Genomic DNA, 26,718 nt, shown 5'->3' with positions numbered 1-26,718 from the left:
GAAGGCTATCTGCCTCTGCCCTCCCGGGGCATTAGGGCTTTAAGAAAGGACAAAGAGGCTCAAGGTCTTATCACATAAAAGTTGACTTCTTGCTCATCCAAATCTGCTGTGGGTGCAGCAGCTCTCCAGGACAGCTCTCTTCCAAGTGATGAGAATGTCATCAAAGTCACTGAACTGGCTAAAATAACAAATCAGATCCTATGTACATTTCACCACAATAAAATATTTAAAAATTACATATTTCTGAAAACTGTACTTTCATTGTGAAATTTAGCTGTTAGCAGTATAAAGAGCTCTTGCATGTACCTTTTCTCTCAATTCATTTGTTGATATTATGATATGCAATTCTCATTTTCTTTTTGTTTGCAGCTGGATAATAACAGGCAAATTCAGCAGATAGCCAGGAGTCTGAACAGGATAGACCAGAAGAGAAATTCACCGTGACACATTGTGGCTACACTCAGCTCAGCGACACACAAAGAACAAATCCTAAAATGTGCCAGAGAGAAATGACAAATTACATTCAGGGGTAAGTTAATCAGACTCACCCCAGACTTCTCATCGCAAACACTACAGGCAAGGAGACAATGGCATGATATATTTCAAGTTTTTTTTTTTTTTTTTTTGACAGGCAGAGTGGACAGTGAGAGAGAGAGACAGAGAGAAAGGTCTTCCTTTTTGCCGTTGGTTCACCCTCCAATGGCCCCGTGGCCAGCGTGCTGCGGGCGGCGCACCGTGCTGATCCGAAGGCGGGAGCCAGGTGCTTCTCCTGGTTTCCCATGGGGTGCAGGGCCCAAGCACTTGGGCCATCCTCCACTGCACTCCCGGGCCACAGTAGAGAGCTGGCCTGGAAGAGGGGCAACCGAGACAGAAACTGGTGCCCCAACCGGGACTAGAACCCGGTGTGCCAGCACCGCAAGGTGGAGGATTAGCCTATTTAGCCGAGGCGCCGGCCTATTTCGAGTTTTAAAAGACGAACAATGCCAACCTAGAATACTAAAGCTATCATTTATATTAAAGCAAAGCTATCATTTATGAATAAAGGGGAAATAAAGATCTTCCAAGACAAACAGAAATTGAAAGAATTTGTATCCATGCATCCAACCCTACAACACTTGTTCAAAGACGTGCTGCACACAGAAATACAAAAACAAGAACTTCACTACAAAAAAAAAAAAGCGAATGTAGAATAAGCTACAAACAAAGTTCAAAATACATAAACAGCTCGTTTCAGGAAACATGACTGGGAAAAGACAGTACTTAACAGTAATCACACTGAATGTGAATGGTCTTAATTTTACTACCAAGAGACACAGACTAGCTGATTGGAACAAGAAAGAGAATCCATCTATATGCTGCCTTCAGGAGACACACATTATCAGCAAAGATGTACGCAGACTGAAAGTGAAAGGATGGAAAAAGATACTCCAAGCTAACAGAAATTAAAAAAGAGCTGGTGTGGCCATCCTGATATCAGACAAAATAGACTTTAACATAAAAACTATTAAAAGAGACAGTGAAGGGCACTATATAATGATTAAAGGATCTATCCAACAGGAAGGCGTTACTATTATAAATGTATACGCACCTAATTATAGGGCGCCTGGCTACCTGAAAGAATTACTAAAGGATTTAAAGGGAGATATAGATTCAAATACAATAGTAACAGAGGACCTCAACACCCCACTCTCACCAATGGACAGATCAACCAGTCAGAAATTCAACAAGGAAGCAACAGAGCTAATTGACGCCATAGACCAAATAGACCTAATAGATATCTTCAGAACCTCCCACCCCACAGCCACAGAGTTCACGTATTTCTCCCAGTACATGGAACGTTCTCTAGGATTAACCATATGCTAGGCCATAAAGGGAGCCTCCACAAATTCAAAAAAATTGAAACTATACCATGCAGCTTCTCAGACCATAGCACAGTGAAACTTGAAATTAACAACCCAAGAATCTCTACACCATATGCAAACATATGGAGAATGGACAACATGACCCTGAATGAACAGTGGGTCATCAAAGAAATTAAAAGAGAAATCAAAAGATTTTAGAAACAAATGAAAATGAGAACACAACCAATCAAAATCTGTGGGACACAGCAAAAGCAGTGCTAAGAGGAAAGTTTATAGCAATTGGTGCCTACATCAAGAAGCTGCAAAGGAACCAAACAAAAGAACTCTCCATGCACCTCAAGGATTTAGAAAAACAGCAGCAAATCAAGCCCAAATCTAGCAGGAGGAAAGAAATACTAAAGATTAGAGAAGAAATAAACAGAATTGAAATAAACAAACAAAAAAATACAAAAGATCAACAAAGCCAGAAGCTGGTTCTTTGAAAAAAATAAACATAATCAACACACCATTTGCCCAACTAACAAAAAAAGGAGAGAGAAGACCCAAATCTGTAAAATCAAAGATAGTAATGGAAATGTAACAACAGACACAACAGAAATAAAAAGAATCATCAGAAGCCACTACAAAGAGATGTATGCTAACAAATTGGGGAACCTGGAAGAAATGGATAGATTCCTGGACACATACAACCTGCCTAAACTGAGCTGTAAAGATATAGAAAATCTAAACAGACCCATAACCATGGAAGAAACTGAATCAGTAATAAATGCACTACCAAAAAAAGAAGAGCCCAGGACCGGATGGCTTCACCACCGAATTTTACCAGACATTTAGAGAACAACTAACCCCAGTTCTTCTCAAATTATTCAAAAAAATTGAAAGGGAGGGAATCCTCCCAAATTCTTTCTATGAAGCCAAAATCACCTTAATTCCTAAGCCCAGAAGAGACACAACAGAGAAAGAAAACTACAGACCTATCTCCCTGATGAACATAGATGCAAAAATACTCAACAAAATTCTGGCAAACCAAATCCAACTGCACATCAGACAGGTCATCCACCCAGACCAAGTGGGATTTATCCCTGGTATGCAGGGATGGTTCAATATTTGAAAGTCAATCAATGTAATACATCACATTAACAAATTGAGAAACAAAAATCATATGATTATCTAAATAGATGCAGAGAAAGCATTTGGCAAAATACAATACCCTTTCATGATGAAAACCCTAAGCAAATTGGGGTTAGAAGGAACATTCCTCAACACCATTAAGGCAATTTATGATAAACCAATGGCCAGCATCATATTGAATGGGGAAAAGTTGGAGGCATTTGTCGCTCCCCCTCTTCATGGAGGAACGACACAGGACCCTGCGCTGTTCTTTCGTCTGCTCGGCCCTCCCCGGGTTTGCTGCTCATTCTTCCCGGGTTGGCTACTATCCCTTCCACCTCCGTGGAAGGGCGGTTCCCCCTGGCCACATTCCCCACTTCCGCAGGGGAGCGGCACACCGCCGGCCGGCTTTCTCGGGGGCTGCACAGGTGTTCCTTCAGCTAGATGTTCCCCTTAGATGTTTCTGGTGCATGCCGTCTCTTTCCTCCTTTATAGTCCTCCTCTGCCAATCCCAACTCGGCTGCCCACACGCCGAGTACGCTGCTCTCCTCCAATCAGTAGCAAGTCCTACAATTTATTGGTTGAACTGGAGGCAGCTGTGTAAAAGCTGTTTTCTTCTCTCCCAGCGCCATATTGTGGGAGAGCAGATGCATAGAATAAGTCTTAATTCCAGTAACTCAGTCCAGTCCGGGCTGCTCCCCACAGGCATTTACATTGAAAACGGACACCAGACAGGGATGCCCACTCTCACCATTGCTATTCAATATAGTCCTAGAAGTGTTAGCCAGGGCCATCAGGCAAGAAAAAGAAATTAAAGGGATACAAATGGGAAAGGAGGAAGTTAAACTATCCCTATTTGCAGATGACATGATACTATATATAGGGGACCCGATAAATTCCTATAAGAGACTATTGGAACTCATAGAAGAGTTTGCTAAAGTAGCAGGATACAAAGTCAACGCTCAAAAAAAAAAATCAACAGCCTTTGTATACACAGACAATGCCATGGCCCAGGAAGAACTTCTAAGATCAATCCGATTCACAATAGCCACAAAAACAATAAAGTACCTTGGAATAAATTTAACCAAGGAGGTCAAATACCTCTATGATGAAAATTACAAAACACTAACGAAAGAAATAGAAGATGACACAAAAAAAATGGAAAAACCTGCCATGCTCATGGATTGGAAGAATCAATATCATCAAAATGATTCTCTCATCATTCTCCCAAAAGCAATTTACAAGTTCAATGCAATACCAATCAAAATACCAAAGTCATTCTTCAAAGACCTAGAAAAAACAATGCTGAAATTCATATGGAGAAACAGGGGACCGAGAATAGCTAAAGCAATCCTATACAATAAAAACAAAGCTGGAGGCATCACAATTCCAGACTTCAAGACCTACTACAGGCAGTTATAATCAAAACAGCCTGGTACTGGCACAAAAACAGATGGATAGACCAATGGAACAGAATAAAAACACCGGAGATCAATCCAAACAGCTATTACCAACTCATATTTGACAAAGGACCTAAAACCAACCCCTGGAACAAGGACAGCCTCTTCAACAAATGGTGCTGGGAAAACTGGATGTCCACATGTTGAAGTAGGAAGCCAGACCCCTACCTTACACCTTATACAAAAATCCACTCAACATGGATCAAAGAACTAGAGATATGCCACGACACCATGAAACTAATTGAGAGCATAGGGGAAACCCTTCAAGATATTGGAACAGACAAAGAATTCCTGGAGAAGACCCGAGAGGCACGGGTAATCAAAGGTAAAATAAACAAATGGGATTACCTCAAATTGAAAAGTTTCTTTACAGCAAAGGAAACAGTCAGGAAAGTGAAGAGGCAACCAACAGAATGGGAGACATTATTCGCAAACTACACAACTGCAACAGCATTAACAACTAGAATCCATAAAACGATCAAGAAACACATAGAATCAAAACAAGCAACCCAATAAAAAGATGGGACAAGGACTTTAACAGACATTTTTCAAAAGAGGAATTCCAAATGGCCAACAGACACATGAAAAAATGCTCAGGATCCCTAGCCATCAGAGAAATGCAGATCAAAACCACAATGAGGTTTCACCTCACTCTGGTTAGATTGGCTTACATACAGAAATCAACCAACAATAGATGCTGGTGAGGATGTGGGGGAAAAGGGAATGCAAACTGGTAAAGCCACTATGGAAGACAGTTTGGAGAGTCCTCAGAAACCTGAATATAGCACTACCACAGGACCCAGCCATCCCACTCCTTGGAATTTACCCAAATGCAATTAAAGGGGAGAACAAAAGAGCCATTTGCACCTCAATATTTGTTGCAGCTCAATTCACAATAGCTAAGACATGGAAGCAACCTAAAATGTCCATCAATGGATGACTGGATAAAGAAACTATGGGATATGTACTCTATGGAACACTGTACAGCAGTAAAAAACAATGAAATCTGGGCATTTACAATAAAATGGAGGGAGCTGGAAAACATCACGCTGAGTGAAATAAGCCAGTCCAAAAGGGACAAATATCATATATTCTCCCTGATGGATGGCAACTAAACGAGCATGTAAAATGATACCCATTGAAGTGCAATGGACACTACAAGAGACAATGACATGATCAGCCCTTGTCTAGACTGTTGAGGAACAACTTACATTTTTATTCCTTTCAGTATTTTGTTGTTGCTGTTGTTGTTGTTCTGTTTGTTCTACTTAATACCACTGGTTGAACTCTGTAATCACACACAATCATTCTTAGGCGTTTAAAATTAACAGAAAAGTGATCTCTGTTAAATATAGGAGTGGGAATAAGAGAGGGAGGAGATACATAGGTCGGCACATGCTCACTCGGACTTACCTCCAATGGTGGAACTAGAAATGTGCCAGGGGATTTCAACTCAATCTTATCAAGGAGGCATGTACCAATGCTAGCGCACTTGGTAAAAAGTATAAGTACATAACCGATCAGAAAGATAGCGTAAGTGTCGAAGAGATTTCACAAATTAGACCAGTGTAAGCAAATAATGAAGGATAGAATTAAAAGGGAGGGAATGATCCTGCGGGGGAAGCAGGACACACAGCAGACTCATAGAATGGCAAACACCCCAAACAGCACTCCAGCATCACAGTCAACCCTTGGGGCATTCGAATCTGGCTAAAAGGCCCATGGGAGTCTCACAGGCATGGAAAGCCATGACACGGTGGCAAAAATAGCCTAAATGAGAGACCCTGGTGAACAAGACCCCAGCAGAAGGAACAGGCCATCAAGGAGGGAGGCGCCTTTCTTCAAAGGGAGGAAGGAGCCTCCACTGTGATACGACCTTGACTAAACGAGTTCAGAGTCAGTGAACTCAAGGGGCTTCCATAGGCTAGAGAGCTCATGGCAAGAGCTTTGGGGGATTGCTGACGTCATAAATAAGAGTGCCAATTGTTAAAGCAACAATGGGAGTCACTGGGTACATGCTCCCCACATAGGATCTCTGTCCTTAATGTGTTTTACTATGAAACTTAAAGACAACACTACTAGTCGAACAACACCCTATACCTTGTGTGGTTGTGTGAGTGCAGCCTGTTGAAATCCTTGCTTAGTGTATACTGAGTTGATCCTCTGTATATGAAGGTAATTGAAAATGAAACTCGATGAAGGGCAGGATGGGAGAGGGAGTGAGAGAGGGGAGGGTCGCAGGAGGGAGGGAGGTTGGGGGGGCAAGCCACAACAATACACAAGTTGCACTTTGTAAATTCACATTTATTAAAGAAGAAAAAGGAAAAAAAAAGAAAGATAATGGTGAAGCGGAACCTAAGACAGGAAGATGGAGTTACCAGCAGATGACAGATACCAGCCCCCACCCCATTTTCAAATAAAGTTAAAAAAAAATAAAAAAGATTTACTGGTTGGTAGACTCAACTGGTTAAAAGTCTTGCCTGAGCAGTGGTGGGAGGGTGGGGGAGGCACAGCAGCAGAAGTGTGAGGTCACTTCCCTCTGGGTCATGTCAATAGCCAGAGGAGGCCAGGGTCAGCGACTACAAGTCCAGATGCAACTTGGGGATGAAGAGGTTCAGTCAGATTCTCAACATCGTCCAGTGCTGGCTCAACAGATGGTGGGGCTGGAGGCACAGCACGGCGGGGGGGGGGGACACTAGGAAAAGGTGGATGCCACGGTAGGAAGCACAGGCACCTCCACGTTCTGACTGGGCTGAGTGTCCTTGAGAGCAACTCTGGCAGCCTATAGGGTGGTGAGGTTCTCCTCAGTGGTCACTGGGAGCCCTCCTGCTTGTCATCATAGGAGAAAGCATTGGGAAGCTGTGGAAATATATTAGTTCTTGGAGGTAAAAGGTCTGCACTGGGCCAGAATTCCCACATGGCTGGAACCTTCCTCTCCCTAAGGTTAGTGTCACATTGGGCAACATCTTCAGCAGCCATGGGCTCCAAATACTAAGAGCATCCATTCATGGCAAAAATATCTTCAAGACTCAAGGGTGCTGCTCCCTCTGGTGTTTCTAGTTCCAGGGGATCACAGTCAGGGACACTGGCTGCATCCAGATTCCTAGAGACATAAGAGTGATCCATCCTCACAACATTGCCAAGAGTAGCCCAGTCCCTAGCAGTGTCTGTGGGAAACCTTCTCCGAGGTACGGTACTACTGGGTGATGTCAGCGGCACGGTGTCAGGGAGATCCACTGGAATGTGGTCCAAGGAGAACAGGCAAGGGCCAGGGTGCATTGGATGGTCGGAATCCAATGGGGGCCCCAAGGGCTGAAGATCGGGGGCACAGCAACATCCAGAAGCCTTGGAAAGAGGCTGGAGCTCAGGGGTCACGGGAGCTGTGTTGACCATCAAAACCCCATGCTCCAGCAGGGACTGGGCCTCTGCACCAGGAGCTGTGTGTGCAGCACCCGAGAACAGCGTCTTGGCTGGAACCTGCAGGATAGGCTGTTGAGCCTCCAAGTGCTGAAAACGACTCCCACGACCACGACCACGTCTACCAGTTAAGGCACGAGGACCTGGGCTGAGTAGACCGGGGATCTCCAATGGTACCCAATCAGGCTTCCGTGAGCTACTAGCACCAGCAGCAACAGGCTGGCCTGCAGTGCCTCTAGTACACAAGAATTGCACCGAAACAGGACCCACGGGGGCAGACTGGACACTCCCATCACCTTCCTCCAGAGGCTGTCTAGGGCATCGAGGCCGACGGCTCTCGCGGCGCCTTCTGCCTGGCGCGCGACTCCCTGTTGCTTGCACCCTGCTCCCAGTGGTCAGCTTCCGCATATTTTGATTCTTCTGCACACCCACGCGGGCTTGCGCCTTCTGCCACAGCTCATAGCGCTCGGGTTGCAGGATACGAACGAAGGGGTCCATGTCAAAGGTGACCCTGGCCTTCCCACAACTACACTGAGAGGCCACTTTGCCATAGTCGATCCAGCGCGGGGTGGCGAAATTGATGGCTTCGGCGCAGTTGAAGCCGTGGTTGAACCCCGCGTGGTAGCCGTAAGGAAAGGTCACCATGAACTCGCCAGCCTGCTGAGTGACGCGGCGGAAGGGGATGCCGTTCTGCCGCAGGACGCTGGGCGAGATGAGGGCCACCTTGTGCCGCAGGAAGGCCTGGCAGCTGCGGGAACTGCCCGGGAACAGCTGCCCGGCCAGGCGCTCCAGGCGCCGCCCGTGCTCCGGGGGCACCGCGTACCACGTCTTGGGCTCCCCGAAGTGCAGGTAGTTGATGCTGTACAGGTCCATGTCCTCCGTGTGCCAGGCGAACGTGGTCTTCCACATGCCAAAGTACAGGTAGGGCGTGTTGACGCCCTCGATGACGACGCCGCACTCCTGCGCCAGCAGGTCCAGAGGCGAGCCCAGGCGCCTGAGGTTCCAGTGTGCCGTGCTTTCATCAAACAGAGAGCCGCTGATGTCAGCGCCGTAGATCGGGGCATCGTAGACACGGGTCTTCCAGTACTTTTGCTCCAACTCTTCGAAAGTCAGGTGCGCTGGGGTCTGGTATTTTGTGCTGGTGGCCAGCTGGCGATACTGTCTCAGGGTCATGGCTCTCCTCTTTCTGTGGAACTGAGTGAAGACACCTGCCCCGCCATAGGCCTTCTGCTGGAGGGGGCGGGCTATCAAGATGTCATCCATGTCGTCGTAGCTCTGTCTGGCCCTCCACTCCTTGGGTGGGATGACCTTGGCCAGGCCTCCTCGGTGTGCACCCTGAGATTCCATCTGAGCGATAAATTGGTTGAAGTCCATAAACTCCTCCATGGTTGGGTAGAATGTCATGATGCGGCAGCTGGGGTTCTGGGGGCCGGAGCTCTCAGGCGTCATGGCTGCAAGACAGGAAAGTGGGCGACTCTGAGTCCCCAGGTGTGTTCTAGATCGTCCCCCTAGAATTTCCCCCAGAGGATCTTCTCTACGTAGTCTCTCTTTAGTAAAGATGGATTCATTCATTTCACAGGCAGAATGACAGACACACAGAGAAATAGAGAGAAACAGAGAGGGAGGTCTTCCACCTGCCTATTCACTCCCCAAATGGCCACAACGGTCACAGTGGAAATCAAAGACCGGAGCTTCTTCCGGGTGTCCCAGGTTGGTGCAGTGGTCCACGCACTTGGGCCATCTTCCACTGCTTTCCCAGGCTGTCAGCAGGGAGCTGGATTGGCAATAGAGCTCCCAGTACTCGAACCTGAGCCCCTACGGGCTGCTTTGCCACACACAGACGCTTAACCTCCTAAGCCGCAGCGTTGGCCCCTCTGCTTTTTATTCTAAGTGGCTTCATTTATAGGTGAAGCAGTGACACACACTGAACTTTTGAAGAAATGAGAGGCTCACTTCCCAGGCTTATTAATTCAATAGCAGGACTTCACTGTGGACAGGCCCAGGCCCACAGGGCAGTCTCCCGGTGGAGCAGGCTCCTCACCCATGTCCTGACTCAGTCAGGACTTTCACTGTCTCTGAGGTCTGTCCTGATCCCTGGTAGCTCCTCACCCCACTACGTCAGAAGGTCCTCAAGGAAGTCTACACGCTAACCTTCAATAAAGAATGGAGGTGGGGAGGCCCGGTGTCCTGGGCTGGCCGCACCGACACCATCCAGTCCAGCAGGGGACCTGGCTGCTGCCGCTGCTGTCACCGCTCCTGAGCCTGAGGCCTCAGCCTGCCCAGACTTCTGGAACCAAGAGGCAAAGGAGGCCCTGGCTGCCATCAGGAAGATGCACCCCATCCAGACGGCCACCAAGAACCCCATCCTCTTCCTGGGAGTCGGGATGGGGGTTTCCATAGTGACAGCCACATGGTCCTTAAGGGGCAGATGAGGGGCAACCTGGGGCCCGAGATACCTTCTGCCATGGGCCACTTCCCACACCTGCTCCATTCAAGACCTACAACGTGAAAAATAGGTGCCAGAGAGTGCTGGCATAGCCACAGCCTACCTGTGCGTGGTCAAGGCCAATGTAAAGACCATTGGCCTGGTTACGACCAGTACAACACAATCCAGGGCAACGAGGTGCTCTCTCGGGGATGTACAGGGCCAAGAAGGGAAGTGGGTGGGGTGCTGGTGACACCACCCGGTGCAGCACACCTCACCAGCAGAACACAGGTGCTCACTGTGAACCACAACTGGTACTCGGTGCTGGTGCCACTGCCTGCCTCGGTGCTGCAGCAGAGCTGCCAGGACACTGCCACACACGTGGTCTCCAACACGGACATCAACAAGATCCTGGGCGGGGGCGCAAGTACATGTTTCCTAAGGGGACCCCAGGCCCTGAGTACCCAAGTGACTCCAGCCAGAATGGGACCAGCTTGGACGGGCAGAACCTGGTGCAGGAGGAGTGGCTGACAAAGCAGCAGGGGCCCCAGTGTGTGTGGAACCACGCAAGCTCATGCGGGCGGCTCAGGACTGCAGGCTGACCCACCTCATGGGTCTCTTTGAACCCTCAGACATGAAATATGAGACCGAAGGAGAGCCCCAGCAGGACCCCTCCCTGATGATCCTGACCAAGGCTGCCGTGCACCTGCTGAGCCCGAACCCCCTCGGTTTCTTCCTCTTTGTGGAGGGGGGCCACCGTGAGCACGTCACCACCAGGGTGTAGCTCATCAGGCGCTCACTGAGACTGCCATTGAGAGGGCGGCCAGCTCACCAGCGAGCGGGACACGCTGACCCCAGTCACCCCCGACCACCCCCCATCTTCTCCTTTGGGGGCTACACATGAGGGGCAGCTCCATCTTTGCGCTGGCTCTGAGCAAGGCCTTGGACGGCAAGAACTACACCTCCATCCTGGAGGGCAACCATCTGGGCTAAGCTCTGAGAGGGGGCAGCCGCCGAGACCTGAACGAGACTCAGAGCAGGTACCCCCGGGTACCAGCAGCTGGCAGCCGTGGGCAGACGCACAGCGGCGAGGACGTGGCGCTGCTGGCGCGAGGGCCGCCGGCTCACCTGGTGCATGGCATGCAGGAGCAGTGCTACACGCCCAAGTCCTTCCTCCTCCAAGTCTGGAGCCCTACACAGACTGCTCCCTGCTGCCCCCCGGCGGTCGCAACAATGCCGCGGGCCCTGGCTGCCATGGCTGGCAGGGCGCAGCTCCAGCTGTTCCTGCTAGGGCCGCAGCGCCCTGACCTGCCCGGCCCCACGACCTTCTCCCACCCCACGGCGCCCACTGCGGAACCCTTCGCCCGCACCAGGTGTTCCCTCCACCGCCCCCGTATGAGGTCCTCAGCCCAGGTCTTGCTCAGCGCTGTCACCTCCCGACCCCTAGCCGTGCCTCTTCCCGCCACTTTCTTCTCCTTCCATAAAGCAAAGTCAGTTAAAAAGATTGATAGATGATAGAGAGAGAGAGAGAGAGAGAGAGAGAGAGAGAGAGGCCCGAGCTGTAGAGCGGGTTAAGTATCCTGCCTGCTGGCAACACTTATGGGCGCCGGTTCGAGAACCGCTCCACTTCCAATCCAGTTCCCTCCGATGGCCTGGGAAATAGCAGAAGACGGCACAAAGGCTTGGGCCCCTGCATCCCTGTGTGGGAAGGCAGGAGCAAAGCTCCTAGCTCTTGGCTTCCCATCGGCCCAACTCCGCAGTTGTAGCCTTTTGGGGAGTGAAGGAGCAGATAGAAGACCTCTCTCTGTGTCCATCCTCTCTGTCTGTATGTAACTCTGCCTCTCGAGTAATTAAATAAATCTTAAAAAGATAAAAAAAGAACGAAAAATACTTTATCGTAAGTGGTGCAAATCACCACTGAGGTACCATCAAGCCAAACAGAATTGCAAAGGCGATGTTCCTGTCAGATTTGAAGCTTAAATAAGCACGCGTCTAAAGGAGGGGGCCACTGGGTGAAGAAAAACAAGCTTGGAAATAGTGAGTTAGGTACTCCACAAGCGTGTCAATGAATTGGTGTCAAAGCAAAAGTAAGTTTCCAAAAACAATAAACAGAAGCAATGATTATCGACAGTACAACTAACACGGCTGATGACAAGAATCGAAGATTATTCTTGGTACAAAAAAGGAACCACAGAGGAGTAACTCTTTACAAGAAAATAAGAAAATGCATATAAAGCATATTAGGATAAAATATGGCAATGCTAAACGTCTCCCAAAGGCATTTTTAAAGTTGAAATGGAGTCTTCAACACTTTTAGCATAAGGACTTTCTCAAAAGCACAGGCACCAAATACGGTCTAACAGAATAAGAAATTGAGCTACCTGCCGTGGACGAAATCCTGATCCAGGTGAACACACTCTAGGACTCAGAGAGAGGTGGTTTCCCGTGGCCGCTGCAGTCGCAAGGAGGCTCCATCTCTCCGCGCTTCCTTCCGGCTTTATACCTGGGCCAGGTTCGAATCCAATCAGCCCTCAGCTCAGGAAATCCCAGAGCTGGGTTTCTGTCTGACAGGCCAGCTTCATTTTGCCCCACCCTTTGCGTTGACATTTGTAGCCAAACTCAAAGGAACATCAGAGTTGAAAATCAAGTGTTGGGGACAGGCAACCTTGACAGATACAACCAAAGACATCCCAGGGAGCAACACGAATATCAAACGAATGGAGCAGGTACTTTGTGAAAAGCTTCATTGGGAAGGAAGAGTGACAGCAACCTGTCTTGCATCTGCTGGCTCCCTCCCCAGCTGGGAGCCACAGGCAGGGCTGGGCCAGGCTGAGCCCAGGAGCCAGGAATTCCATCCTGGTCTCCCCCAAGAGGGGCAGGGGCTGGAGTACTTGGGCCATTCCCACAGCTTTCCCAGGTGCAGTGGCAGAAAGCTGGAGTGGAAGGGGAGTGGCCAGAACATGCACTATGGGAGGTCAGCCCTGTAGGGTGTGAACTAATCCTTTCTCTCACCCTACAGGCCCCTAAGGGGACATTTTACACAAAAGTCCTTTTCAAAGTTTTTGCAAAATTCCTTTCTTTAAAATACAATTATTTTAGTGTTAAAAATTGATATAGAAACATAGTTTTTCTTAATATTTTTTTGGCAGGCAGAGTTAGACAGTGAGAGAGAGACAGAGACAGAGAGAAAGGTCTTCCTTCTGTTGGTTCACCCCCCAAATGGCTGCTATGGCCATTGTGCTATGGCTGGCACATTGTGCCGATCCCAAGCCAGGAGCCAGGTGCCTCCTCCTGGTCTCCCATGTGGGTGCAGGGCCAAAAGACCTGGGCCATCCTCCACTGCCTTCCTGGGCCACAGCAGAGAGCTGGACTGGAAGACGAGCAACCGGGACAAAATCTGGCGCCCCAATTGGGACTAGAACCGGGGCTGCCAGCACCACAGGCAGAGGATTAGCCAAGTGAGCCTCGGCGCCAGCCTCTTAATACATTTCTAGCAACTTTTAGAAGATCCTTCATAGTTAAGAAAAAGACGCATTCGGTAGAAAGGATTCAAGTGAGTTCAGTAGGAAAGGACTAAAGTGAAGAAGGTGGAGCCGAGGCTGTGTTGCCTCCACTTAGGGCTCCAGCAGCCCACAGCTGTGCGGGACTCCTGGCTGCTCTGTTTCCAGTGCAGCTCCCTGCTAGCCTCCCTGGAAGATCTCCTCTTTGCTCTGTTTCTTCCCCTCTCTCGGTCACTCTGCCTTTCAAATAAATTAAAAGAACACCACTTAATAAGTAGATGTTGTGTATGTGACTACATACCAAAAACCTGTTTTTTTTTTTTTTTTTAAAAAAAAGACAAAAAGTGATTATGGTATGCGGCTAACTACCCAGCACTGAGACTCTAACTGGCACCCATATGGGATGCTGCCATTGCAGGTGGTGGTGTTTCCCGCTAGGCCATAGCACCAGTCCCATGAATAGCTATTACACAATGTACACATGCATCAAGACATCACACAGAATCACATTAATATGTGCAATTTGATACATCCGCTACATTCTTATTAAATTAATGAAAACGCATTGAAATAGTGTCTTCTGCACGCAGTACTTGACGATAAACAACTATTTCTAATGTATGTATTCATTTTTCATTCTAATTTCAGTGTGCTCATTCTATTCATAAAAATGTGTATTGTCAAACAGCATGTCATGTGCTGGCAGCAGCCTCATTCAAGTGTACTTCAAAGCTCTGTGGAAGGGGCCGGCGCTGTGGCACAGCGGGTAAAGCCGATGTCTAGGACCTATGGGGCCAGCATCCCACATGGGTGCTGGTTCCAGTCCAGGCGACTCCTCATCAGGTCCAGCTCCCTGTTATTGTACCTGGGTATGCCACAGAGGATGGCCCCAGGACTGCACCCACATGGGAGACGCAGAAGCAGCTCCTGGCTCCTGGCTCCTGGCTCCTGGCTTAGGATCGTCTCAGCTCTGGAGGTTGAGGCCATTAGGGAGTGAACCAGAGGATCACTGCCTCTCTCTAACTCTGCCTTTCGAATGCATGAATACATCTTTCAAAAAGAGAAGGACACATCTTGGAAAACGTGTATGTGAATGCACACTTGACCATTCAAACTGTTCTGCCCAAGTTTGTATCAGTTGAAACACTCTCTGCCTAGGAGGACAATTTACACTTTTCACTTTGTCAAGCTCTGGATGAGTATCAACTTTTGAGTGTTGTCCAATCGAGTGAGAGTGTAGTGGTATGTCATTCCGATTTGCATATGCAGGGACACTGCTGTTGCATAGCCGGTGAAAGCCACTGCCAGTCCTGCAAGCATCCCATATGGGCGCCAATTGAGTCCAGGGTGCTAAACTTCCAATCCTGCACTCTGCTGTGGCCTGGGAAAGCAGTGAAGATGGCCCAAGTGCTTGGGCCCCTGCGTAGCCGTGGGAGACCTGGAAGAGTCTCCTGGCTCCTGGCTTTGGAGCGGCGCAGCTCTGGCCCTTGTGGCCAATTGGGGAGTGAACCAGCAGATGGAAGACCTCTCTCTCTCTCTCTCTGTCTGCCTCTCCTTCTCTCTCTGTTTAACACTGACTTTCAAGCAAATAACTAAATCTTAAAAGAAAATTAAACTTAACACCTGCTTCCTCGTGGCTGATATGCCCGTGAGCATTTTACTAAAGAGTCTGGGGCTGTAATTCTGGGCAGCCAAGAATCCCTCTTAGGGTGAAGATCAGGGGAGAAAAGGAAGACGAGACTCTCCCCACCCCGGGTTGTCCTACTATTCCGTTTCTACCAACTGCAACAATAAAATACATTTTGCCACCTGCCTTCCTGCACATATAACCTTCATTTTGTATTAGGGATGCCTCTAAATTCTATATATTTTGCTAGACATGTATCAAGTATTTCTTCTTCAGTAAAATGCTGACTTTGGTACTAAATAGTAACTAAATAAAAAGTCTGCATCTTCAGAGGGTATGCAGCTTCCTCGTGGTGGTATGTTTTGAAACAAGGCCTACCTAGGCTTGAATTTTGTCAGCTGCCATTGGCATTCATGAGTACTTGATCCTATCACTTTTGTTCTGACTGCATTGCTAGGATAAGCTTATTCCTACATTTTCTTTTTAAACCTGCTTGGAAAAAAAACTTACACTAAATTCATTCAGTGAAGTTTATTTGAGCAATTCAAACAACTTCAGCAACAAGAATACAAAAATACAATCATTGACTACCTTTCATCTACTCTGCTTCATATACAATTCAAGTTTAAAAACACGCCAAGGAGTTCTCGTTTCTCTTTGCATGAGGAATACATAACAGGCAGAAATCAGAAATGCCAGTCAGGTACTAGGTCTCCAGTGGGGACAGGCCAGGACGAATCCTCCCGTGGCTGGGAACTTTACAGGTTCTGAGGGTCAGGGGCCACTGCACAGTCACAGAGCAGATGGTCAAGGGCTCAGGGGCTGAAGAGCGTTCACTGGTGCTGAATTTGGCTCATGCCACCAGAAAGCGCCTCCCTGTGGCTTGAGCCAGAGGGGACTAGCATCAGGCACACCAGGGCCGGGGGCAAGCACAGACGCAGCCAAGGTTCTGGAGGCGCAAGTGCGGCGCACGACCCCATCCTCTGCCTGATTCCCAGGAGACGCCCAGTCCCCAGCAGTGTCCCTGCAGAAGCTTCTGAATGGCTGCACGCTGGTGCTGGGAGGAGTCAGCGGCACCACGTCAGGGAGACCCACGGTGATGCTGTCTAAGGAGAGCAGGCTTTCTCAGGCTACTGCAGGGAGCTTGATTGGTAGTGGAACAGCCTAGATTCAAACTGGCACCCATATGGGATGATGGCTTTGTAGGTGGTGGTTGGCTCGCTAGGCTATAGCACCAGTCCCATGATTGGATGTTGCACAAATGGGCACATGCATCAAGACATCACATAGAATTCTTGTTAATATGTACAATTTCATACATCCACTAAATTTTTTTAAATTAACAGGACACTTTTAAATAATGACTTATGTACATAGTACTTGATGATAAACAACTATTTCTAATGCATGTGTCATTATTCATTTTAATTTTAGGTTGTGCTCATTCTATTCATAAAAAAAGTTTATTGAAAAGCAACATGTCATGTGCTGGCAGCAGGCTCATTCAAGTGTACTTCAAAATTTTGTGGAAGGGGCCAGGTCTGTTGCACGCAGGTAAAGCCAATGTTTATGACTGGTGGGGCCAACATCTCACAACATCCCACATGGGTTCTGGTTCTAGTCTGGGCTACTCCTCATCAGGTCCAACTCCCATACCTGTTCTCAGAGCCATAGTACATGGTTCCAGGAAGTCCACAGATAGAACTAGCATCTATCATACCAAAGGCAAGATGCTTATTTCTTGTGTTTGTGAGTTCTAGCATGCAGAGGAGCACATTGTCCCCAGGAGAACACCAGCAGTTCCATGAACTGTCAACTGAGATGATCATCTGCCCATGTCTTGCTGCTCACATCACTGAATAACTACACAAAGGACTACAGTGTCAGCAGGATTACAATGTCACCAGGGGCGTTGGATCTTTTCCCTTCCAAGGAAGTTCTGCTTTGCCAAAAAATGGGAACCAGAATTAGTACTGCAGGCCAGAAACCCTAAAGAGGAGACTCTGAGAGGTCAGCAATCTGGTGGTTTGGTAGAAACGCCCTTACGGCCCTCATCTGAGGGAAGGAGGGAGGAAAGGGAAGCAGGTTTGAGCAGAGGGAACAGTGGAGCTGCGGTGCAGTTCCAAAGACAGTCTCTGCAATCCTGCAGGGAGCTCTGGGGATGAGTGGCCTTGGAAGTTGTCCTGAATTGCGCGGAGACAGCCATGCTTTTATGTTCCAGCAAGGAGCTGTGACCCGGAGTGCACCAAGCTGGGAAGAGGGATGACCTTGGGTGAGGCAGCTCCCACAGCCAAAGGTGCTGGCAAGCTGAAGGCTATCTGCCTCCTGCACTCCCGGGGCATTAGGGCTTTAAGAAAGGACAAAGAGGCTCAAGGTCTTATCACATAAAAGTTGACTTCTTGCTCATCCAAATCTGCTGTGGGTGCAGCAGCTCTCCAGGACAGCTCTCTTCCAAGTGATGAGAATGTCATCAAAGTCACTGAACTGGCTAAAATAACAAATCAGATCCTATGTACATTTCACCACAATAAAATATTTAAAAATTACATATTTCTGAAAACTGTACTTTCATTGTGAAATTTAGCTGTTAGCAGTATAAAGAGCTCTTGCATGTACCTTTTCTCTCAATTCATTTGTTGATATTATGATATGCAATTCTCATTTTCTTTTTGTTTGCAGCTGGATAATAACAGGCAAATTCAGCATATAGCCAGGAGTCTGAACAGGATAGACCAGAAGAGAAATTCACCGTGACACATTGTGGCTACACTCAGCTCAGCGACACACAAAGAACAAATCCTAAAATGTGCCAGAGAGAAATGACAAATTACATTCAGGGGTAAGTTAATCAGACTCACCCCAGACTTCTCATCACAAACACTACAGGCAAGGAGACAATGGCATGATATATTTCAAGTTTTTTTTTTTTTTTCTTTTGACAGGCAGACTGGACAGTGAGAGAGAGAGACAGAGAGAAAGGTCTTCCTTTTTGCCGTTGGTTCACCCTCCAATGGCCCCGTGGCCAGCGTGCTGCGGGCGGCGCACCGTGCTGATCCGAAGGCGGGAGCCAGGTGCTTCTCCTGGTTTCCCATGGGGTGCAGGGCCCAAGCACTTGGGCCATCCTCCACTGCACTCCCGGGCCACAGTAGAGAGCTGGCCTGGAAGAGGGGCAACCGAGACAGAAACTGGTGCCCCAACCGGGACTAGAACCCGGTGTGCCAGCACCGCAAGGTGGAGGATTAGCCTATTTAGCCGAGGCGCCGGCCTATTTCGAGTTTTAAAAGACGAACAATGCCAACCTAGAATACTAAAGCTATCATTTATATTAAAGCAAAGCTATCATTTATGAATAAAGGGGAAATAAAGATCTTCCAAGACAAACAGAAATTGAAAGAATTTGTATCCATGCATCCAACCCTACAACACTTGTTCAAAGACGTGCTGCACACAGAAATACAAAAACAAGAACTTCACTACAAAAAAAAAAGCGAATGTAGAATAAGCTACAAACAAAGTTCAAAATACATAAACAGCTCGTTTCAGGAAACATGACTGGGAAAAGACAGTACTTAACAGTAATCACACTGAATGTGAATGGTCTTAATTTTACTACCAAGAGACACAGACTAGCTGATTGGAACAAGAAAGAGAATCCATCTATATGCTGCCTTCAGGAGACACACATTATCAGCAAAGATGTACGCAGACTGAAAGTGAAAGGATGGAAAAAGATACTCCAAGCTAACAGAAATTAAAAAAGAGCTGGTGTGGCCATCCTGATATCAGACAAAATAGACTTTAACATAAAAACTATTAAAAGAGACAGTGAAGGGCACTATATAATGATTAAAGGATCTATCCAACAGGAAGGCGTTACTATTATAAATGTATATGCACCTAATTACAGGGCGCCTGGCTACCTGAAAGAATTACTAAAGGATTTAAAGGGAGAGATAGATTCAAATACAATAGTAACAGAGGACCTCAACACCCCACTCTCACCAATGGACAGATCAACCAGTCAGAAATTCAACAAGGAAGCAACAGAGCTAATTGACGCCATAGACCAAATAGACCTAATAGATATCTTCAGAACCTCCCACCCCACAGCCACAGAATTCACGTATTTCTCCCAGTACATGGAACGTTCTCTAGGATTAACCATATGCTAGGCCATAAAGGGAGCCTCCACAAATTCAAAAAAATTGAAACTATACCATGCAGCTTCTCAGACCATAGCACAGTGAAACTTGAAATTAACAACCCAAGAATCTCTACACCATATGCAAACATATGGAGAATGGACAACATGACCCTGAATGAACAGTGGGTCATCAAAGAAATTAAAAGAGAAATAAAAAGATTTTAGAAACAAATAAAAATGATAACACAACCAATCAAAATCTGTGGGACACAGCAAAAGCAGTGCTAAGAGGAAAGTTTATAGCAATTGGTGCCTACATCAAGAAGCTGCAAAGGAACCAAACAAAAGAACTCTCCATGCACCTCAAGGATTTAGAAAAACAGCAGCAAATCAAGCCCAAATCTAGCAGGAGGAAAGAAATACTAAAGATTAGAGAAGAAATAAACAGAATTGAAATAAACAAACAAAAAAAATACAAAAGATCAACAAAACCAGAAGCTGCTTCTTTGAAAAAAATAAACATAATCAACACACCATTGGCCCAACTAACAAAAAAAGGAGAGAGAAGACCCAAATCTGTAAAATCAAAGATAGTAATGGAAATGTAACAACAGACACAACAGAAATAAAAAGAATCATCAGAAACCACTACAAAGAGATGTATGCTAACAAATTGGGGAACCTGGAAGAAATGGATAGATTCCTGGACACATACAACCTGCCTAAACTGAGCTGTAAAGATATAGAAAATCTAAACAGACCCATAACCATGGAAGAAACTGAATCAGTAATAAACGCACTACCAAAAAAAGAAGAGCCCAGGACCGGATGGCTTCACCACCGAATTTTACCAGACATTTAGAGAACAACTAACCCCAGTTCTTCTCAAATTATTCAAAAAAATTGAAAGGGAGGGAATCCTCCCAAATTCTTTCTATGAAGCCAAAATCACCTTAATTCCTAAGCCCAGAAGAGACACAACAGAGAAAGAAAACTACAGACCTATCTCCCTGATGAACATAGATGCAAAAATACTCAACAAAATTCTGGCAAACCAAATCCAACTGCACATCAGACAGATCATCCACCCAGACCAAGTGGGATTTATCCCTGGTATGCAGGGATGGTTCAATATTTGAAAGTCAATCAATGTAATACATCACATTACAAATTGAGAAACAAAAATCATATGATTATCTAAATAGATGCAGAGAAAGCATTTGGCAAAATACAATACCCTTTCATGATGAAAACCCTAAGCAAATTGGGGTTAGAAGGAACATTCCTCAACACCATTAAGGCAATTTATGATAAACCAATGGCCAGCATCATATTGAATGGGGAAAAGTTGGAGGCATTTACATTGAAAACAGACACCAGACAGGGATGCCCACTCTCACCATTGCTATTCAATATAGTCCTAGAAGTGTTAGCCAGGGCCATCAGGCAAGAAAAAGAAATTAAAGGGATACAAATGGGAAAGGAGGAAGTTAAACTATCCCTATTTGCAGATGACATGATACTATATATAGGGGACCCGATAAATTCCTGTAAGAGACTATTGGAACTCATAGAAGAGTTTGCTAAAGTAGCAGGATACAAAGTCAACGCTCAAAAAAAAAAAAAAATCAACAGCCTTTGTATACACAGACAATGCCATGGCCGAGGAAGAACTTCTAAGATCAATCCCATTCACAATAGCCACAAAAACAATAAAGTACCTTGGAATAAATTTAACCAAGGATGTCAAAGACCTCTATGATGAAAATTACAAAACACTAACGAAAGAAATAGAAGATGACACAAAAAAAATGGAAAAACCTGCCATGCTCATGGATTGGAAGAATCAATATCATCAAAATGATTCTCTCATCACTCTCCCAAAAGCAATTTACAAGTTCAATGCAATACCAATCAAAATACCAAAGTCATTCTTCAAAGACCTAGAAAAAACAATGCTGAAATTCATATGGAGAAACAGGGGACCAAGAATAGCTAAAGCAATCCTATACAATAAAAACAAAGCTGGAGGCATCACAATTCCAGACTTCAAGACATACTACAGGCAGTTATAATCAAAACAGCCTGGTACTGGTACAAAAACAGATGGATAGACCAATGGAACAGAATAAAAACATTGGAGATCAATCCAAACATCTATTACCAACTCATATTTGACAAAGGACCTAAAACCAACCCCTGAAACAAGGACAGCCTCTTCAACAAATGGTGCTGGGAAAACTGGATGTCCACATGTTGAAGTATGAAGCCAGACCCCTACCTTACACCTTATACAAAAATCCACTCAACATGGATCAAAGAACTAGAGATATGCCACGACACCATGAAACTAATTGAGAGCATAGGGGAAACCCTTCAAGATATTGGAACAAAGAATTCCTGGAGAAGACCCGAGAGGCATGGGTAATCAAAGGTAAAATAAACAAATGGGATTACCTCAAATTGAAAAGTTTCTTTACAGCAAAGGAAACAGGAAAGTGAAGAGGCAACCAACAGAATGGGAGACATTATTCGCAAACTACACAACTGCAACAGCATTAACAACTAGAATCCATAAAACGATCAAGAAACACATAGAATCAAAACAAACAACCCAATAAAAAGATGGGACAAGGACCTTAACAGACATTTTTCAAAAGAGGAATTCCAAATGGCCAATAGACACATGAAAAAATGCTCAGGATCCCTAGCCATCAGAGAAATGCAGATCAAAACCACAATGAGGTTTCACCTCACTCTGGTTAGATTGGCTTACATACAGAAATCAACCAACAATAGATGCTGGTGAGGATGTGGGGGAAAAGGGAATGCAAACTGGTAAAGCCACTATGGAAGACAGTTTGGAGAGTCCTCAGAAACCTGAATATAGCACTACCACAGGACCCAGCCATCCCACTCCTTGGAATTTACCCAAATGCAATTAAAGGGGAGAACAAAAGAGCCATTTGCACCTCAATATTTGTTGCAGCTCAATTCACAATAGCTAAGACATGGAAGCAACCTAAAATGTCCATCAATGGATGACTGGATAAAGAAACTATGGGATATGTACTCTATGGAACACTGTACAGCAGTAAAAAACAATGAAATCTGGGCATTTACAACAAAATGGAGGGAGCTGGAAAACATCATGCTGAGTGAAATAAGCCAGTCCAAAAGGGACAAATATCATATGTTCTCCCTGATGGATGGCAACTAAACGAGCATGTAAAATGATACCCATTGAAGTGCAGTGGACACTACAAGAGACAATGACATGATCAGCCCTTGTCTAGACTGTTGAGGAACAACTTACATTTTTATTCCTTTCAGTATTTTGTTGTTGCTGTTGTTGTTGTTCTGTTTGTTCTACTTAATACCACTGGTTGAACTCTGTAATCACACACAATCATTCTTAGGCGTTTAAAATTAACAGAAAAGTGATCTCTGTTAAATATAGGAGTGGGAATAAGAGAGGGAGGAGATACATAGGTCGGCACATGCTCACTCGGACTTACCTCCAATGGTGGAACTAGAAATGTGCCAGGGGATTTCAACTCAATCTTATCAAGGAGGCATGTACCAATGCTAGCGCACTTGGTAAAAAGTATAAGTACATAACCGATCAGAAAGATAGCGTAAGTGTCGAAGAGATTTCACAAATTAGACCAGTGTAAGCAAATAATGAAGGATAGAATTAAAAGGGAGGGAATGATCCTGCGGGGGAAGCAGGACACACAGCAGACTCATAGAATGGCAAACACCCCAAACAGCACTCCAGCATCACAGTCAACCCTTGGGGCATTCGAATCTGGCTAAAAGGCCCATGGGAGTCTCACAGGCATGGAAAGCCATGACACGGTGGAAAAAATAGCCTAAATGAAAGACCCTGGTGAACAAGACCCCAGCAGAAGGAACAGGCCATCAAGGAGGGATGCGCCTTTCTTCAAATGGAGGAAGGAGCCTCCACTGTGATACGACCTTGACTAAACGAGTTCAGAGTCGGTGAACTCAAGGGGCTTCCATAGGCTAGACAGCTCATGGCAAGAGCTTTGGGGGATTGCTGACGTCATAAATAAGAGTGCCAATTGTTAAAGCAACAATGGGAGTCACTGGGTACATGCTCCCCACATAGGATCTCTGTCCTTAATGTGTTTTAAAATGAAACTTAAAGACAACACTACTAGTCGAACAACACCCTATACCTTGTGCGGTTGTGTGAGTGCAGCCTGTTGAAATCCTTGCTTAGTGTATACTGAGTTGATCCTCTGTATATGAAGGTAATTGAAAATGAAACTCGATGAAGGGCAGGATGGGAGAGGGAGTGAGAGAGGGGAGGGTCGCAGGAGGGAGGGAGGTTGGGGGGGCAAGCCACAACAATACACAAGTTGCACTTCGTAAATTCACATTTATTAAAGAAGAAAAAGGAAAAAAAAGAAAGATAATGGTGAAGCGGAACCTAAGACAGGAAGATGGAGTTACCAGCAGATGACAGATACCAGCCCCCACCCCATTTTCAAATAAAGTTAAAAAAAATAAAAAAGATTTACTGGTTGGTAGACTCAACTGGTTAAAAGTCTTGCCTGAGCAGTGGTGGGAGGGTGGGGGAGGCACAGCAGCAGAAGTGTGAGGTCACTTCCCTCTGGGTCATGTCAATAGCCAGAGGAGGCCAGGGTCAGCGACTACAAGTCCAGATGCAACTTGGAGATGAAGAGGTTCAGTCAGATTCTCAACATCGTCCGGTGCTGGCTCAACAGATGGTGGGGCTGGAGGCACAGCACGGCGGGGGGGGGGGGGGACACTAGGAAAAGGTGGATGCCATGGTAGGAAGCACAGGCACCTCCACGTTCTGACTGGGCTGAGTGTCCTTGAGAGCAACTCTGGCAGCCTATAGGGTGGTGAGGTTCTCCTCAGTGGTCACTGGGAGCCCTCCTGCTTGTCATCATAGGAGAAAGCATTGGGAAGCCGTGGAAATATATTAGTTCTTGGAGGTAAAAGGTCTGCACTGGGCCAGAATTACCACATGGCTGGAACCTTCCTCTCCCTAAGGTTAGTGTCACATTGGGCAACATCTTCAGCAGCCATGGGCTCCAAAGATTAAGAGCATCCATTCATGGCAAAAATATCTTCAGGACTCAAGGGTGCTGCTCCCTCTGGTGTTTCTAGTTCCAGGGGATCACAGTCAGGGACACTGGCTGCATCCAGATTCCTAGAGACATAAGAGTGATCCATCCTCACAACATTGCCAAGAGTAGCCCAGTCCCTAGCAGTGTCTGTGGGAAACCTTCTCCGAGGTACGGTACTACTGGGTGATGTCAGCGGCACGGTGTCAGGGAGATCCACTGGAATGTGGTCCAAGGAGAGCAGGCAAGGGCCAGGGTGCATTGGATGGTCGGAATCCAATGGGGGCCCCAAGGGCTGAAGATCGGGGGCACAGCAACAGCCAGAAGCCTTGGAAAGAGGCTGGAGCTCAGGGGTCACGGGAGCTGTGTTGACCATCAAAACCCCATGCTCCAGCAGGGACTGGGCCTCTGCATCAGGAGCTGTGTGTGCAGCACCCGAGAACAGCGTCTTGGTTGGAACCTGCAGGATAGGCTGTTGAGCCTCCAAGTGCTGAAAACGACTCCCACGACCACGACCACGTCTACCAGTTAAGGCACGAGGACCTGGGCTGAGTAGACCGGGGATCTCCAATGGTACCCAATCAGGCTTCTGTGAGCTGCTAGCACCAGCAGCAACAGGCTGGCCAGCAGAGCCTCTAGTACACAAGAATTGCACCGAAACAGGACCCACGGGGGCAGACTGGACACTCCCATCACCTTCCTCCAGAGGCTGTCTAGGGCATCGAGGCCGACGGCTCTCGCGGCGCCTTCTGCCTGGCGCGCGACTCCCTGTTGCTTGCACCCTGCTCCCAGTGGTCAGCTTCCGCATATTTTGATTCTTCTGCACACCCACGCGGGCTTGCGCCTTCTGCCACAGCTCGTAGCGCTCGGGTTGCAGGATACGAACGAAGGGGTCCATGTCAAAGGTGACCCTGGCCTTCCCACAACTACACTGAGAGGCCACTTTGCCATACTCGATCCAGCGCGGGGTGGCGAAATTGATGGCTTCGGCGCAGTTGAAGCCGTGGTTGAACCCCGCGTGGTAGCCGTAAGGAAAGGTCACCATGAACTCGCCAGCCTGCTGAGTGACGCGGTGGAAGGGGATGCCGTTCTGCCGCAGGACGCTGGGCGAGATGAGGGCCACCTTGTGCCGCAGGAAGGCCTGGCAGCTGTGGGAACTGCCCGGGAACAGCTGCCCAGCCAGGCGCTCCAGGCGCCGCCCGTGCTCCGGGGGCACCGCGTACCACGTCTTGGGCTCCCCGAAGTGCAGGTAGTTGATGCTGTACAGGTCCATGTCCTCCGTGTGCCAGGCGAACGTGGTCTTCCACATGCCAAAGTACAGGTAGGGCGTGTTGACGCCCTCGATGACGACGCCGCACTCCTGCGCCAGCAGGTCCAGAGGCGAGCCCAGGCGCCTGAGGTTCCAGTGTGCCGTGTTTTCATCAAACAGAGAGCCGCTGATGCCAGCGCCGTAGATCGGGGCATCGTAGACACGGGTCTTCCAGTACTTTTGCTCCAACTCTTCGAAAGTCAGGTGCGCTGGGGTCTGGTATTTTGTGCTGGTGGCCAGCTGGCGATACTGTCTCAGGGTCATGGCTCTCCTCTTTCTGTGGAACTGAGTGAAGACACCTGCCCCGCCATAGGCCTTCTGCTGGAGGGGGCGGGCTATCAAGATGTCATCCATGTCGTCGTAGCTCTGTCTGGCCCTCCACTCCTTGGGTGGGATGACCTTGGCCAGGCCTCCTCGGTGTGCACCCTGAGATTCCATCTGAGCGATAAATTGGTTGAAGTCCATAAACTCCTCCATGGTTGGGTAGAATGTCATGATGTGGCAGCTGGGGTTCTGGGGGCCGGAGCTCTCAGGCGTCATGGCTGCAAGACAGGAAAGTGGGCGACTCTGAGTCCCCAGGTGTGTTCTAGATCGTCCCCCTAGAGTTTCCCCCAGAGGATCTTCTCTACGTAGTCTCTCTTTAGTAAAGATGGATTCATTCATTTCACAGGCAGAATGACAGACACACAGAGAAATAGAGAGAAACAGAGAGGGAGGTCTTCCACCTGCCTATTCACTCCC

General features: G+C 47.3%; 2 protein-coding genes and 1 pseudogene across 2 annotated transcripts; 1 reads left to right on the top strand and 2 right to left on the bottom strand.

Moving 5' to 3' along the window:
• Positions 1-7,423: 7,423 nt before the first annotated feature.
• Positions 7,424-9,298, bottom strand: LOC100347712 (lysine-specific demethylase 4D-like). The gene has a single exon (XM_002708441.4). The coding sequence runs from the start codon at positions 9,296-9,298 to the stop codon at positions 7,424-7,426; it is 1,875 nt and encodes a 624-aa protein (XP_002708487.2).
• Positions 9,299-9,502: 204 nt separating this feature from the next.
• LOC127484812 (intestinal-type alkaline phosphatase pseudogene) lies at positions 9,503-11,789 on the top strand (annotated as a pseudogene).
• A 12,853-nt stretch (positions 11,790-24,642) lies between these two features.
• On the bottom strand, positions 24,643-26,662 carry LOC138846079 (lysine-specific demethylase 4D-like). The gene has a single exon (XM_070060705.1). It carries the CDS (start codon positions 26,638-26,640, stop codon positions 24,643-24,645), a length of 1,998 nt encoding a protein of 665 aa, XP_069916806.1. The 5' UTR covers positions 26,641-26,662.
• Positions 26,663-26,718: the final 56 nt, after the last annotated feature.

Source organism: Oryctolagus cuniculus, chromosome 1 (genome assembly GCF_964237555.1).
Source record: "Oryctolagus cuniculus chromosome 1, mOryCun1.1, whole genome shotgun sequence".
In the NCBI taxonomy this organism is placed as follows: Eukaryota; Metazoa; Chordata; class Mammalia; order Lagomorpha; family Leporidae; genus Oryctolagus; species Oryctolagus cuniculus.
The sequence above is the reverse complement of the archived record's forward strand: the minus strand, read 5'-3'. Positions and strand labels throughout refer to the sequence as shown.

Bases quoted from the DNA above. Each gene is read 5' to 3' on its own strand.
- LOC100347712 (XM_002708441.4), bottom strand. From the start codon at position 9,298: ATGACGCCTGAGAGCTCCGGCCCCCAGAACCCCAGCTGCCGCATCATG.
- LOC138846079 (XM_070060705.1), bottom strand. From the start codon at position 26,640: ATGAATGAATCCATCTTTACTAAAGAGAGACTACGTAGAGAAGATCCT.